Source organism: Alosa pseudoharengus, unplaced genomic scaffold, assembly GCF_046254945.1.
Source record: "Alosa pseudoharengus isolate Yale_2024_CS ecotype anadromous, Long Island Sound unplaced genomic scaffold, YU_APseudo_1.1 YU_APseudo_1.1_scf_12, whole genome shotgun sequence".
Taxonomy (NCBI): Eukaryota; Metazoa; Chordata; class Actinopteri; order Clupeiformes; family Clupeidae; genus Alosa; species Alosa pseudoharengus.
This window is the reverse complement of record NW_027468587.1, coordinates 5,875,227-5,890,615: the sequence shown is the minus strand read 5'-3', so window position 1 is coordinate 5,890,615 and position 15,389 is coordinate 5,875,227. Positions and strand designations below refer to the sequence as shown.

The 15,389-nt window shown below is 40.6% G+C and overlaps 1 protein-coding gene across 2 annotated transcripts; it reads left to right on the top strand.

Moving 5' to 3' along the window:
- Positions 1 to 1,745: 1,745 nt before the first annotated feature.
- On the top strand, positions 1,746 to 14,343 carry LOC143118281 (C-X-C chemokine receptor type 3-like). 2 transcript variants are annotated; one of them, XM_076279364.1, is made up of 3 exons: positions 1,746 to 1,831; positions 12,077 to 12,448; positions 13,637 to 14,343. In XM_076279364.1, the coding sequence occupies exons 1-3, from the start codon at positions 1,817 to 1,819 to the stop codon at positions 14,288 to 14,290; spliced, it is 1,041 nt and encodes a 346-aa protein (XP_076135479.1). In that variant the 5' UTR covers positions 1,746 to 1,816; the 3' UTR covers positions 14,291 to 14,343. The 2 variants fall into 2 exon arrangements, with proteins under 2 accessions (XP_076135479.1, XP_076135480.1); XM_076279365.1 differs by lacking the exon at positions 1,746 to 1,831 and adding an exon at positions 3,802 to 3,868.
- The last annotated feature ends 1,046 nt before the right edge of the window (positions 14,344 to 15,389 follow it).

Genomic DNA, 15,389 nt, shown 5'->3' with positions numbered 1-15,389 from the left:
AATGGCCCATACAGCATCCAGACCCCCGGCCTCCATTACCCTGCTTCTTTCTCTACACCTATGTCTATTATAAATCCATGACCTCACGTAAGGAAAGGGGTTGAACCGGGCAAGCGGCGGGCCGACAAGGCAAATGGGGAGGAGATGGTAGAGGTGGTATTTCCTGAAAGCCCTGATGACATTCTGCGGGCTATCGATGCAAAACTGCTGACAGAGCGTCTCAACTTTTCTCTCCCGAACAGCACGTCACCCTCCTATGGCCAATACTGTGGATAAAGCACTTTCAAATCCTCGATTAGCTTGTTGTATCCTGTTTGGTCTTTCCCCTATTTCTAAAGACTAATAAGAAAGATTCAACACTACACACACAGTAATTTCTTTATTTTTCGTTTAGGCTTTTTACTTTTTATATTGACGTTAGAGTTGACGGATCCAATAAAAAAGGTTCCAGATCCAATGTCGGAGGTGCTGGAACGTGTTCCGGCTCAAATTAAGCCCTGCCCTTCTCCCTTCAGCACTATAAGGAGCATAGTAAAACCAATAAAACTCAGGTTTGTGCACCCAGCCTGAGGCATTTTGTGCATCCAGCCTGAGGCTCTCTCTGAAATATATCTGATCAATATTCCCAGCTGCCAGCATTGCCCCTGATCAAGGCACTTAACCCAGAATTGCTCCAGAAACACGCCCTGTATCTAAATTGATATTTGTAAATCGCTTTAGATAAAATTGTCAGCCAAATGTATACATAAAATAAATCAAATTGCTGAAAACAGGGAAAGCTCCCTGGTCACTGTGAAGACCATATGCTTTATTCATATAGGCCTACCGCTACCGCTGATGCACTCACATGGGTTTGTCTGTCACACTCAGCAGTTTCTCTCACCCCAGCCATTTAAAAGCAGCCAACCACACGGTGGTAGCAGTGGCCACACAAACTGAAGCGTATCGTGTCATCAGCTCTAGTCTGCACTGTGTGCAAAAACCTCTCACAGGCCCGATGCACCTTGTTTCTCATGAAACTTGTTCAGGTGTCTGTGGTGGAAGAGGCGTTGTTCTTTTAGTTGGTGTACACATCCCAGATGGCAGTTGTAGTTGCACTTGTACCAAGACACTTGTAGTTACAGGCACTAGTCTCGACAGTTGAACCGTTGATGGTGATGGAGGTCCAGCAGCTTCTCTCTTTTTCTCTTGTGGGCCCCTGGGGGGCTCCTGTGTTGATTCAGAGGGGCAGAAGTGTTGGAGCCATAGACTGTAAAAAGGTTGGAGCCCATTCCCACCACTTGGTTCCAAGATCCAACTGCATGGGTGGGGATTGGGCCCTTTACAGGGACAGAGCAGAGAGCATCCTGACTGCTGCCATGTTGGTATGGTATGGGAGCAGCACTGCCAACAACTACAAAGCACTGCAGAGAGAGAGAGAGACCGACAGAGGCACATACACATACACACACGCACAATCACTTCATCAGACCACAGACAAACAGCTGCTACTTCAGCACAGCATACTACCCTAATACGTTTATTCAGCACATACAGTAATACCTTTAATATGTATTGCTGCAAGAGGAGCTGAAAGCTGAAACCCAACGATTTTATTCTCCTTATACTATACCAGTATAATGACATTTTACAACAAATGAAACTTGACTAATTTAGTAGATTGTAAATGGTTCTCTCATTTCCTCTATCTACTTGTACAAGACTTATCAGAAGTGCTGGCATCAGACTGCACCATAGTGCCTCTAAAGAGAACTGAGGCTCCATAAAGCTCCACCACCTCAGTGACTCACTGACACACTGACTTTCGTGAGCGACAATGGAGGCATATGCTGTGAGTGTGACTACATTTCTTTTCTTGTCTATATTTGAAAGATATATGGTGGGGTTTGTCCATTATCTGAGAAGTGTTTTCCTCCACTGTTTAATTTCCTTTTTTTTTCCCAACCTTTTGATATGTACTCTCTTTCCCTTCCCTCCTATACATATACATTATGCATGGGTTTGACAGGGACCATGGTTGCATTACTATTTAAGTATAGGCCTATATAAAACCACACATGTGGAACTATTGAAGCTTATGTACGGGCAAGATAGAGGGACAACCTGAAACTTCTTATTGCTATAACTTGGTACACTTATGATTTTATTTAATTGTGTAGTTTATTATACTGCGGATAAATTGTCGCCACACCAAACCCAGTGAGTAGGCCTATTCTGTATAGCTGTATAGCCTTCATCAGAGTAGATGATGAAATATTTATTTTGTTATGTCTGAGTCTTTTTATATTGTGATCTCTGAGAACCCAACTAGTATAGCCAGGTGACACTCCAAAACTCAGCTATAACTCATTACTCATAAAATAATAAATTCCCAGCTTTAAAGTTATGCATTCAATAATAGTCAAATTAAATTAAATTGTTTGGTTTTAACTGAAAGACTTTGATGTGTACAGTAGTTCTGTAAATTCAAGTGGTAATAAACACCCATTCAGCCTATTCTGGATAATAATAATCCCACATATTGTTTGAGACAAAGTTCATGTTTTGTGCTGTTTTGACATGATACTTGTGGTAACATTTTTAACAACCAGGCAGCACAGGCAGGAGTGAAAAAAGGTATCATTTTTAATCACGATCAGAGATGAAAATCATGACTGGGGATATTACCAGCAACAAAGTTCCAGCAGCAAATCCAAAGTTCTCTGGGGCAAGGCCCAATCTTATACAGATTCATCTTAAACAATGACATTGTTTCCAGGCAAAACCATTTCATACAGACATATGACAAAACTCATGACCGTCATGCTGTAGTTTCAGCAGTGACAATAGATGACTCAAGATAATACCACATATGCATCTTTCTTGCTATTGGAAGCCACATCACATGATATTAACTAGATGTACCGCAGAGCGGTACAAAATATGACCGCCGCCCAGTCCAGCACATTTTTTCCAGAAAAATAAGTCACGCTTGTCAAATTGTCTTCATTTCCTACTTTGTTCCTTTTTTGTGTGTTTGTAATTGAGTGTCTGCAGAGTGTGTGGTTGTTTTTGTGTATATGTGTTTTGTGTGTGTTTTTTTGTGTGTGAGTGTGTGTGTGCGTGTGTTTGTGTATGTTGGTGTGTTTGTATGTGTGGGTGCATGTGTGTGTGTGTCTATATGTTTGTGTGCGTGTTTGTGCGTGTCGTGTGTGTGCATGTATGTGTGTGGGCTTGTGTAGTGTGTGTGTGTGTTTTTGTGTGTGTGTATGTGTGTGTGTCTTTATGTATGTGTACATAAATAAAGCAAATCAGGGAACCACTTACTCTTTGCGATAAGTGCCATGGGATCTTTAACAACCATGGTGAGTCAGGACCTCAATTTAATATTCATGCAAAGGAAAACAACTCTTGCAGTACAGTGTCCCTGTCACTGCAATAGGACATTGGGATTGATATTTGTTTGGTGGCTTTTGGCCACAGGGAAGAGTGCCACCTCTTCCAAGGAGGTTTCTTATCCAAGTACTAATTAAGCCTGCTTAGCTTCAGTAATTCAGCAAAGTCAGGGTATCTGCTGGTCTGGCTGCTGGCTAAAAACAAAAGGTGAAAGGCATATAGGATTCTAACTATCTCGCTGAATTGCATTATGCACACTTAATTCTCACTGGTATCTTTCGTGGTACCACAAAACTTGGCATGCATTCGGAGGGTGTCATAATGATCCTACACTTTCAATTTCGTGCAGTTTTGACTATGTTAGGTCACAGATACCTGCGATTACAACACCTCATTTTTACTTTTTTGTTTTTAACTAGGTGACGCTATACATGAAATGAGTGGTTATGGAATGGGTTGACATGGCCCCTTAAGATCAACATACAAAAAAAAGGTAAACCCTACGGTTTACGGTTATGTATTATAATGTTCAACACATTGCATTTAGGGACAGTCTAAAAATTTCTCCCACAATACACTGTTTTTTCTCTTCGTGTGGAAGATCCCACAGGGACCTTGGGTTTGACTTTGGAAAAGGCATGGAAATGGGGGTGGGGGTATACTGGTTTAAAATGTGATAATTGTGTTGAACTCATTCAGGCACCATGTTCATCTTCTCCGATTTACAATAAGTGTAAAACTATGAAGTAAGTTAACAACAAAGAATGTTTTGATCACATGCATGATGCGAACTTCTACCCAGATTAACCACATGGGGGTTTTGGAGAACCTTGCACTTCCCTTTTAAAAGGAAATCCCTGGACTTTTCGACCTGGGTCCTATTTTCAGATTCTTAGGTGTATACTTTCACTATCTGAGGTGGAAAAATTACGCTTCAGAAAGTCAATGTCCGGCTAAGCAGGAGGACAAATGCATTAGATTGTCTAGCTTCAAACAGACACCTCAGGACCTAAACTTGCAGTTTTGTTTAATAGTACCTGCAAAACACAGTGTCGACACAATCTCAGATTGGCCAATAAAAAGACCACAGTCCATAGACAGAGGAACACTGGCTAGACAAATGAAGGTGTTCAGATCACAAAGAAGAACATTTGTGAAATGCAGACCAAATGCTAGAGGTGTGTTTGACTTCATCTGCCAAGCATAATGGAGGGTTGTGTGATGGTCTGGAGGTGCCTTGGTGGTAGTAAAGTTGAATATTTGTGTAAAATTAACCTTGTAGTAAGAAGCCTATCACTCCAGTTCGCAATTCCATACTTCTCCCTATCGTTCGATAGCGTTCGATTGAACCACATTTCCTCCAAACCGAACAGTGACCCACAGCCCCAAATTAGGCAAGAACCATGTAGGGAAGAAGCATTAACCTGATAGCATAGCATTTTGTGACATTGAAAGAATTCATAGCATATTCAGCAATAAACTCTATGTACTGTATTTTTTTCAGGGCTTCGTTTTTAGTGGAGATAACCTTGAGTTTGGAGACGATTACAACTACACCATCAACAGTAGTCATTATGACTATACAGTAGGGCCATTAAAATAATTCATGACACATCAGTAAATTATAGAATTGGTCTTTTTCATGGCTTAGTTTTTACTAGGGGTGTGCATTGGCACTGCCCTCACAATTCGATTCGATTACGATTCAACAGGTAACGATTCGATTCAATTCGATTCTACGATGCATTGTGATGCATCAAAATTCTACTGCACACAACAAGGCAAATTTTGAGGTCATGAGGCAATACAAGCAGTCAGATATTGAACAACAGATTTTATTGGCTGCTATGTGTGTATTATCACTCTCCTGTGTCTTTGACATAAATATCATTCAATAAAATAAAATTGAATGGTACAGGGTATTGGATATGGCATTTTAATAAGTTTAATAATTTAAACACATTGTAAAACTTAAAGCCCAAATTTGGAGACATCCATGCATGTCGAAATTTGCTGCAAATTCAAAACTGGATTACTCTGGAACGGCTAACTGTACAGGGGACTGCATTAAACCTTTCTGTTTGGTAAGGTCAGCTGTTTATTCTGATATATGGTTTGTTATGTGTTGAACGAAGGGTTCGTGAAGTATTCCACCGAGATGAATGGGTAGGGAGATGAGCGCAGAACCTTCAGTAGAATTTATGATTAAATTGAATTATATTATTTACTTTTCTCGCGAACCGTTTACAGCAATTAACGGTTAACATTGTTTAAAAGCTGAGAAAAAGCTCTTTCATGTTATGTGATGGGCTACTTGATGTCTGTGTGATGAGTAGGCTCGTTCGCGAGTAGTTCAACTGTTCAAGAATGGGTGAATTTGGATGCACTTTCTTTCTTGCCGTGCGCTGTCACTTTCTCCACTGCGTAAAAGACTAAATTAATTTGCGCTGTGAATGCTTAGATTATTTTGGCAGGCCATAGGCTAAATAAAAATCGTTATTAGTCGGACACAAAACAGAATATTGAAAGAAGGGGGCACCAAGGCCACCGTGGCCTGTAAACCTCTGATTTTCAAAGGGGCATCACGGCCAACTCAAGGGGCAACGATGGCCATGGCCGTCGTGAAATTTCTACCCTGCACACACATACTGCACACCAGGGTTTCCGTTGTCCGGTAATTACCGGACATTGGCCGAAAACAAAATGAAATGTCCGACAAAATTAAATCTCTCCGGTCAAATTGTCCGATTGAAATTGGCTAATAATCCCGTCCCCTAACGCAATCTGAATTTGAGAATAAGCCTTAGCCTAATATGTAAGCCTATATTATACGTCCTCTGGCTATGTTTTTAAATGAACAGGCTCTACCGTTTGAAAAGTAAGCTATTAAACAACACGCATAGCCTATGCTGCATTTCAAATAGGAAGTTCACGCTTAAAACGCCCATGTTAAACAACAAACAAATGAGTGAGGCGGTTCAAACATGGCCAGGCCCAGGCAGACTAGCCTTAAAAGTTTTTTCAGAGTCCAGACGTGATGGATGATGATAAATTGGTAACGTCTGAAGCCTCAGATGTCCGGTCAACTCCACCACCACCAGATAAAAAGCAGAAGTGTCGGGCGTAGGCTATCTGTCGGAATCAGTGACATTGGGAGTTGCGGGGGGCGCGGCCGCTCCAAGACACTGTCATTCTGCGTGTACACTGGACATGCAAAGTGTTCTTTACCCAAAGCATACAGTAGCCCTATGCGTTCTCTGTCTATGATCTGCAGGGTTAGGGTCTCCTCGACGAGGAGATTGCTGGTCCGCGGATAATTTCTGGCACAATTAAACAGTATCATTAAACCGCGGCCGAAAGAAAAATAAACTAAACATTTCCCAGAAAAAGAAACATTTCTTAATTTATTGTTATCAAATAAAGAGGCATAGCATTAGGGGGTAGTGGTGTGAGCGCTCATTCTTGTGTGTGCACATCTGTGTAAGTTAAACAGTCACCACTAGAGGTCACCAATGGGGATAACGTGGGTAGCAGCAACAAACAACGTAGCCTTTTTAAAACCACGAACGAAGCGGACTCTTGCTGTCCATGAAAAGATATTGGCTAGATCTTGTTAGGCATGTTTAAGTTAGGCTAATGAACATGTTGAATTCTATACAACCTGATTATGTCATTCTTTAAGCTACATAACCTGTCTCCAGTTTTCCTCAATTTGACTAATGAAGAAGCGATAATAGGATATTTGACCGACCTATCATCAAAATGTCCGGAAAACGAAACCTCTGCCGGTCACTTTGACCGGCACCATTTTTGTCTAGCGGAAACTCTGCTGCACACACAGTAATGAAGCCAACTCAGGATGCCAACAATCGACATGGTTCGTGAAGTTAGTTGTATTGCCAACGTGCTTGATTTTAGTATGGCAGGTTTTACACACCGCGTACGTCTTGTCTAGTTTCCCATTAACTTCGTAGAATCCGAAATGTGCCCAGATGTCCGCTTTCCCAGCTTTGGGTGCGTTTTTAATTACCCGTCTATCGCGGTCATCTCCCTCCGTCATCTTGATTCTTTGTGTTGTTGTTATGCTAGCTAGTGCTGCCACTTAGTATGTAGCTACAGGCTGCAGATGTCATTACAACGTTGCTCCGGAAATGCCCCCAGAAGTAATTGAAACTTCACAACTTTATCAAAGATAATTGTCCACTCAAGGCCAGAAAATAAACAGTGACATAATCGATTATGGCACGTTGCCGCATCGATGCTGAATCGTGCATGCCCCGCATTGCAATGCATCGCCGAATCGATTATTGTTGACACCACTAGTTTTTACTGGAGATGACTTTGAGTTTGGTGACGACTACTATAACAGCAGACACCTGCTGCGCTGGCAACGTGTGCGATCAGGACCGCAGCATGGAGTTTGCTGTGATATTCATCCCAGTCCTGTACTCAGTGGCACTGGTCCTGGGGCTGCTGGGAATCTTGGTGAACCTGGTTTTGTCGGTTAAAGTTTTTTTTTCTTTGCTGTTTCTTGTTGCCTAGGGGTTAGAATAGGGTGGGTGCCTAATGATATCCCTTGGGCAATTCCCTATATTCAGCTCAAAAGAAAATTAAATGAGGGAGCCAAAATGGTCAACATGGGTTGTAAACCCATTTTTTTTTTTTGTGCCGCCAATTTTATGTCACCCTGTAGACAGCTTAAAAGCATTATGTCTGTCTTTTCTGTTTCATCATCTCCTTAGAACATTGAAAGTTGAAAAAAACTTCAGGAGCTTGAATTGTCAGGTGTGTCAAGTGCTACATTTGAAAACGATACAGATAAGATACTGAGGGAGAACATTAGGACATGGACCCCATGACCCTGAGTACCTAATAGCTGATGTTTATTCTCACTACAGGACAGTATTAAAACCACTTACTAGATTTGACATGAGGATTTACTGTATGCAAGGGATAACATCCGCCGAGGTATGCAGAAATAATGGAGGAGAAGGACGCAAAGACCTCCCAGATGCGAAAAGAGTTTTCTCCACCAATAATTAATTCTGTATGTCGGGACAGCTTACAGGATGTTATTCTGTTTGTCCCACATGTTGCCAGTAGGCAATAGGCATGCATGTATAGCACAAAAGGGAAATGCAGTTCAGTTTAAAAACAGGCCGACCTGTTAAATTTGTCATACTACATTCATTGGTTACGGAAATGATGGTGGGTAGTTTGGTATGGTACAGTTGATTTCACTGTTGCGAAGTCTGCTTCTTGTCAGCAATCATCTTTTACATTGATATGGGAGTGTGATTTGCTGGAACAATTTATGTTTTTATGGGCTAGGTTTGCCCAGGTTGTTTTTGTTGCCGTTTTTGGAGCCTGGGCTGTCCACAGAGATTGTGTTTTTTACAGTGTATTCAGGACACAGACAGCTAGCGGTTGGTTAGGTGATGTTTGCAGTAAGTGACATAAAATGTTTTAGCCTAAAAAACACGTGGCACCGCTTAGAGCACCTTAAACTCAAAAATAAAAGAGGGCAGATCTGGCATCGTGCTCATCTCACAGTCAAAAAATATTTTGAAAACAATCAATGAAATGATCTTAATATTCTGGCAAGTTTAAAATATGATGGTCGAAAGTGGGCCAGAGGTGGCAATCTGATAACTGGAAATCTGATCTCACTATGGTTTTGTGTTCACAATTTTGTCCCCCTCACTTTGAAAATGTCTCCTGCGCCCCTGCACAGAAGCACACATACACACAAAAACAACCACACACTCTGCACACACTCAGTTACAAACACACAAAAAAGGAACAAAGTAGGAAATTAACACAATTTGACAAGCATGACTTATGTTTGTGGAAAAAATGTGCTGCTATGGGCCCATCTGACTTCAAAGGGATAAACAAGATAGCATGTTTTTTATACTGGTGTCTTGCCAGAAAAATATAACTAAATATATCAATTATGTCATTCAGATATTTTGATAGACAATTGGAAGTCGGTAATGAAATGAATATGTGAATGAGCTGCTGATCTTATCATCTATCATTTCCTCTATCTTAACAGGACTACTGTTCTGACGTTTTTTTTGTCTGCCTCTAAAGCACACTCAAGTTCCACATATACCACAACTACCGCTACCCTCTTTCGTGACTGATAGTTTTTAAGAAGAACAATGGAGGCATATGCCCTAAGTGCCACTTTTAAACTTCTTTTCTGATTGGCTCCATTTCACTTTGTAAATATACGCACACCGACTTCTTAATTTTCTGAAATAATTTTCTAATCTTTTGCTACAATTTGGTTTACTATTTTTCTTCTCTCTATCATATGCACAGATTACACCATGGATTCATAATCCCGGACTAAGACAGATAGAATTGCATTACTATTTAAGTGCATAAAAATGACACTTTTTTGCATGTATTTTACATGAGATTTTATTTGACATAGGCACGCATTCTAAAAAAAACTTTTCATTTTATTATATTTTTTCTAAAAATGGTAAAAGCTGATACTGTGCAAAACATATTTGCTATATATCAATTATGTAAATCACTAATGAAATCCTGTCATAGTGTTGTAGTTATGATTTTAGATCATTGTGTAGTATATATTTAGTGCATGGGTAACTTGTTTCAACCCCAGCATGCTGGTAATTGATAACCTGTCTTATATCAAGTGAAATTGATTCATGAGAGCATACCCTTAATGGATGATACCATTTACATCTGGGTAAGGCTATTTGCACCCCTGGTACAATTAGCAGTGTATGCTATTCGTACCCTGGTGCAATTAGAAGTGAATTCTATTCGTACCCTGGTGCACACAGCAATGTGTCCTATTAGTACCCCGTCTGGTACAAATATCAATGTATGATATTCGTACCCCGGTGCACACAGCAATGTGTTCTAGTAATACCCCGTCTGGTACAAATATCAGTGTATACTATTTGCACCCCTGTGATTTATTCTGGCATATTGATCACACAATGTAATAATAATTAAAAAAAAACAAGCAACATGTTTTTTTGTTGTTACGTAACAGGGTGTGACTAGCTCAGCTGTGTAATAGACACTCTGAATAAGGTATGCTGTTTGCATCAATGTATAGTTAGAAGTGGATGCTATTTGTACCCTGATGTATAAAGTACTGTATGCTATTTACACCCTGGTGCATGAACTAGCTAATTGTTGCAATCAAAACTTCCGAACAGATTTCTTGTTCAAATTGTGCGCCTTCTCTCCAGAAACGTTGGTACACATGCACACTCAATCTACCAAAATGCATCACTTGGGAATTGAACCTCAGTCTCCCGAATGCTATCCCATGTCTGTGACCACTGCACTATCCTCTTTCACAAATAAATGGTGTTTGCGGGTAAACTTGTAGTTTATAGGTCTGAACGTCATATTCACGAAATTTCTGTTAACTAACAAACTGACTGTTGTATGTGTTCACTGAACCAAGAGTATGAAAATAAAACACAACTTTTCAATCTAAAACTTAATCTGAACAGATATTAGTGCCGAAACCTTTCAGAATTCTTCACTTTCTGCTGACGAAAAAACGAATGTCCGCCATGTTTTTTGTGCACGTGCTGTGGCCAGCTGTGTGGCCAAGGCTATTCGTACCAGGGGTGTAAATAGACACTGCGTTTACATTTTTCACAAGGATTAAATATTTGACTTGCTTGAATGTCTTTGATCTCTCTGTGATGTCTGAACACTACTGCAGACAGGTGACGCTTACTGTATCATACTCCCAGCAATTTTGAATAGATGCATTCCAAAAATGAAATCAAATATTTTGTTCTGTTAAATGAAAGATGTCACTCACAGTGTTTTACATAATTTTGTCAACTAATTTGCAACAACCCCATACATGTTTTGAGTGTATTTTTATTTGCTGCCTGGAATGTTACCATTTTGACAGGCCTGTAAAGACCATGTGGTTATTCAATGGGCATTTGGAGTGGCTCAAAGTAAGGTCATTCCTTTGTGTGCTGAGCTGACACATTTTCAAGAAATGTGGTGGAGTGGTGTAGAAATTCTAGGTGCCGCGGAAGTCAGCCCCCACCTGAAATGAGTAGCATCATGGCAGCTGTGGTTTGTAGAATTTTGCAGCTGTTGCTCCAGAGTAGTAGGCTAAATGTCAAAGTCGATTAAGATCTGGAACAAAGAGTCTCCAGGGGTTTTCCCTCAGGTTCAGTGAACTGATAGCGATATCAATTTTACAGTACCTGTGAGACTAATACTCCTGTATTGAGATGGTAATCGGCCAACTAAAAACAAAACATAGGCTTCTATCACTGCCATTTGATTGTGAGACACCACAGGTATGGCTATAGACATGAGCTGTTTTCTAAATATAACCAAATTAAAATAAGCCATGGAAATCAGCCATTCTATGGTTGCCGAATGACATTGGAATGAGCTGATATTCAAAATTAAGAGACCACTGCAAATTTGAATATGGTCTCCAGAGCTGTAGGATTGAGACAGGTTGAGATCTAACCCTATTATTCAGTGACCTCTTGTGGCCAAATGACAAGACCGCATCAGCAGTTTAACAGCAACGGTTTTGATACAATTTCATATTTGACAGATTATTTTTGTATGTTTGGTATTTTGGTATTCATGTAGCATTTTATGTGACATTAAAGTAATTCATGTGACATCAGTAAATTCTAAAATTGGTCTTTTTCAGGGCACATGGGATTTTACTGGAGATGATCTTGACTTAGGTGGGGGTTACGACTACTACAACGATAGTGATTATGATACCGACACCTGCTGCACTGGCAAAGTGTGCGATCAGGACCGCAGCATGGAGTTTGCGGCGATCTTCATCCCGGTCCTGTACTCAGTGGCGCTGGTACTGGGGCTGCTGGGAAACGGGCTGGTTCTAGCGGTGCTGTGGAAGAAGAAGCGGACTTGGAGTGTGACGGACACCTTCATCCTGCACCTGGCCCTGGCCGATGTCCTGTTGCTGTTCACACTGCCGCTCTGGGCTGTGGAGGCATCTAAGGGATGGATATTTGGCACTGCCCTCTGTAAGATCACTGGAGCAGTGTTTAAGGTGAGCTACATGATGAGATCAAGTAAACGATAGGCCCATAGATATTAGTCTCTTAGTTTTCTGTCTATTTTTTAATATTGTAATTTACTGTTTTTATCCCTATTCTATGCTTTTGTTCATGTAAAGCATATTGAATTGCTTCTGCGTATGAAAAAGTCAAGTCAAGTTTATTTATTTAGCGCATTTCATACACAGAGGTCATTCAATGTGCTTTACATAAACAAAAGCAAACAGTAATAGCAAATTAAAGCATAGAAGGCCAATATCAAAGAAAAGTTTAAAAGGTAAAGATCATAATAAAAAAGAAAACATAACACGCACATGGTAAAATCATTTAAAAATAAAGAATAATTAAAAAGACAAAATAAAAGACAAAAGATAGAATCATTTTCAAGGCAGATTCAGAATTTGTAATTCAGTGCAGTTAGCAGAAAGCATCAGAGAACAGTTTGGTCTTAAAGCGTAACTTTCGCCAAAATGCATCTTAGGGTGTTTTTGTGAATGTACCCGAGTCAAACTTTCGTTTAAAAGCATAATTACATCCGAAGCGCCACTTTTAAGCTTGTCCGTGTTGACGTTTTTGGATCAAATGGCCTTTTGAATGGGAATCATCGGGGCACTACTATTTTCATACAAGATTGTGTCAAAATCGCTATTTTTAAAACGCTAAGAAGGCTCGACACAACATGAAACCTTGATCGAAGTATCATGAACTCTACTGATGACGTTAGAAAATAAAGACTGTCTTGATATTCCAGAGTTATTGTATAGGCCTATGTGCAGAGCATCTCTTTATAGATTTCATAGTGGATCTTGTCTGATCATTTATGATTCTCTGTTTTACCATCATAGATCTGACACATCCTAAGCTATGTAAAAGTAGGCTTATATATTTCCCTGTCAGTCATACATGATATTGAATGTCCATATTGAGTGCATAATGGTCAACATTTGGAAAGAAAAATATAAGAACATTCTACTGAGACAGCACTAAGTTATTATGTAAACAGCATGGACGTAATAAGGTAGATTGCCTTGCCTTGCCTTTTGTTTCCATTTACACATGGCTTCAAACCCGGGGCAACATTCCTTTACATTTGTATCGAAGTGTAATTCCTTAAAGGGTAATTTATCACATCAACTTCTCCTTTGCTTGTTTCCCCTTGCTCTGCTTCTTTGCACAAACAGATAAAGTACTACTGTGGGATCTTCCTCCTAGCCTGCATCAGTATGGACCGCTACTTGTCCATCAATCACGGTGTACAAATGTACTCCCCCAAGAAGCCCTGGGTAGTTCAGGCCAGTTGCCTGGCCGTGTGGTTTATCTGCTGTCTGCTGTCCATTCCCGACTGGCTGTACCTTAGTGCTTCGTACGATCCTAGACGAGATAAGACCGAGTGTGTGCCTCTCTACCCTGTGCCCAGGGAAAACTGGCGTTTAGGTTTCCGTTGGCTCTACCACATTCTAGGATTCCTCCTCCCAGCCGCGGTCATGGTCCTCTGCTACACCCGCATCTTGCTGCGTCTCTGCCGTGGCTCTCAGAGCCTGCAGAAGCAGAGGGCCATGCGGGTGATTGTGACCCTGGTGATTGCCTTCTTCATCAGCTGGGCGCCCTACAACCTCACCCTGATGGCAGACACACTGCAGACCAACAACAGTTCGGCCTCCAGCAACGCCTCTTGCGACACGTTCACCACCCTGGACATCTCCCTGACCATCACCTCCTCGCTGGGCTACCTGCACTGCTGCATCAACCCTGTGCTGTATGCCTTCGTGTGGATGAAGTTCCGCCGCCACCTAGTGGAGATGCTGAAAAGAGGCTCTACGCTGCCTGCTGAATAGCAAGATGGCCAGAACATCACGTGGTCGGACACGGTGGACACCACCAACACCTCTGCCTCCTTGGGGGTGGGGGGTGGGGGACTTGGGAGGGAGGGCAGAAGAGAGATCTGAAGAGGCCTTTTTCTTGACATTCTGATGCCGTTTCATTTTTCTGTTCTGGTCATTTTTTAAATGCAAGAAACTAAAATATTGATGGATGGAGCAAGGTTTCCATTAGCCACTCGGTTTTTGCTTGGTAGTACTTTGCCATCCTTTTTTCAGTGCTAGGAGACAAGTGCGCAAGATTTAGGAAGTTGAGAGGTAAAGTAAGTATCTATGGTTTTGATCGACAAACGGTTTTAGTCTAAATAAAAGTATTTTTCAATGCAACTTGTGCTAAAATTGAGTTGGAATTGAAATGTAATGTAAAAAAACAGGCGATAATAAGACAGTGTATTGTGTGTGTGTGTGTGTGTGTGTGTGTTTTTTTGCCGAATGGTGGTCGTATTATTGATAAATCCTGCATCTGTCTGATATTCTTTTCTCAAGACAAGAATTTTATTTTAGGGTCTTATAAACCTAACAAACTATTTAGCCAGCAACTTGCTAACTGAAGTATACTGTATATTAATGTTATATTTTGATATCCAAACAAGTATGTTTGGCAGTCCTGCACATTTAAAACATTACCATCTTTATAAAATCTGTTAAAATGACATGTTTCTTTTGTTCTTTTGTTTCTTTTTATTTTTTGTAATACTATGGCTTTTATAAACTTTTTTTGTTTTCTCGAACTGTTCTAAAATTGTAGAGATATATTTTGTATATTTCTCCCTTTTGTACTTTGCATTAAACAAGCAATAAAACACAGTGGTCTTTAAATGATACTTTGATCTAAAGTTAATCATGTAAACAAACTGCATGAAGTCAGCACATTTTAGCACTATAAGGAGCACAATAAAACCAATAAAACTTTTTTTTTGGTTTTGTGCATTCAGCCTGAGGCATTTCAGGGGCTCTCTCAGAAATACATCTCATCCCTATTCCCAGCTGCCAGCATTGTGCCCTTGATCAAGGCACTTAAGTTGCACCAGAAACACTGGCCCTGTATCTAAATTGA

Coding starts and splice junctions, on each gene's coding strand:
- LOC143118281 (XM_076279364.1), top strand. Junction 12,449..13,636: donor TCACTGGAGCAGTGTTTAAG/GTGAGCTACATG, acceptor TTGCACAAACAG/ATAAAGTACTACTGTGGGAT.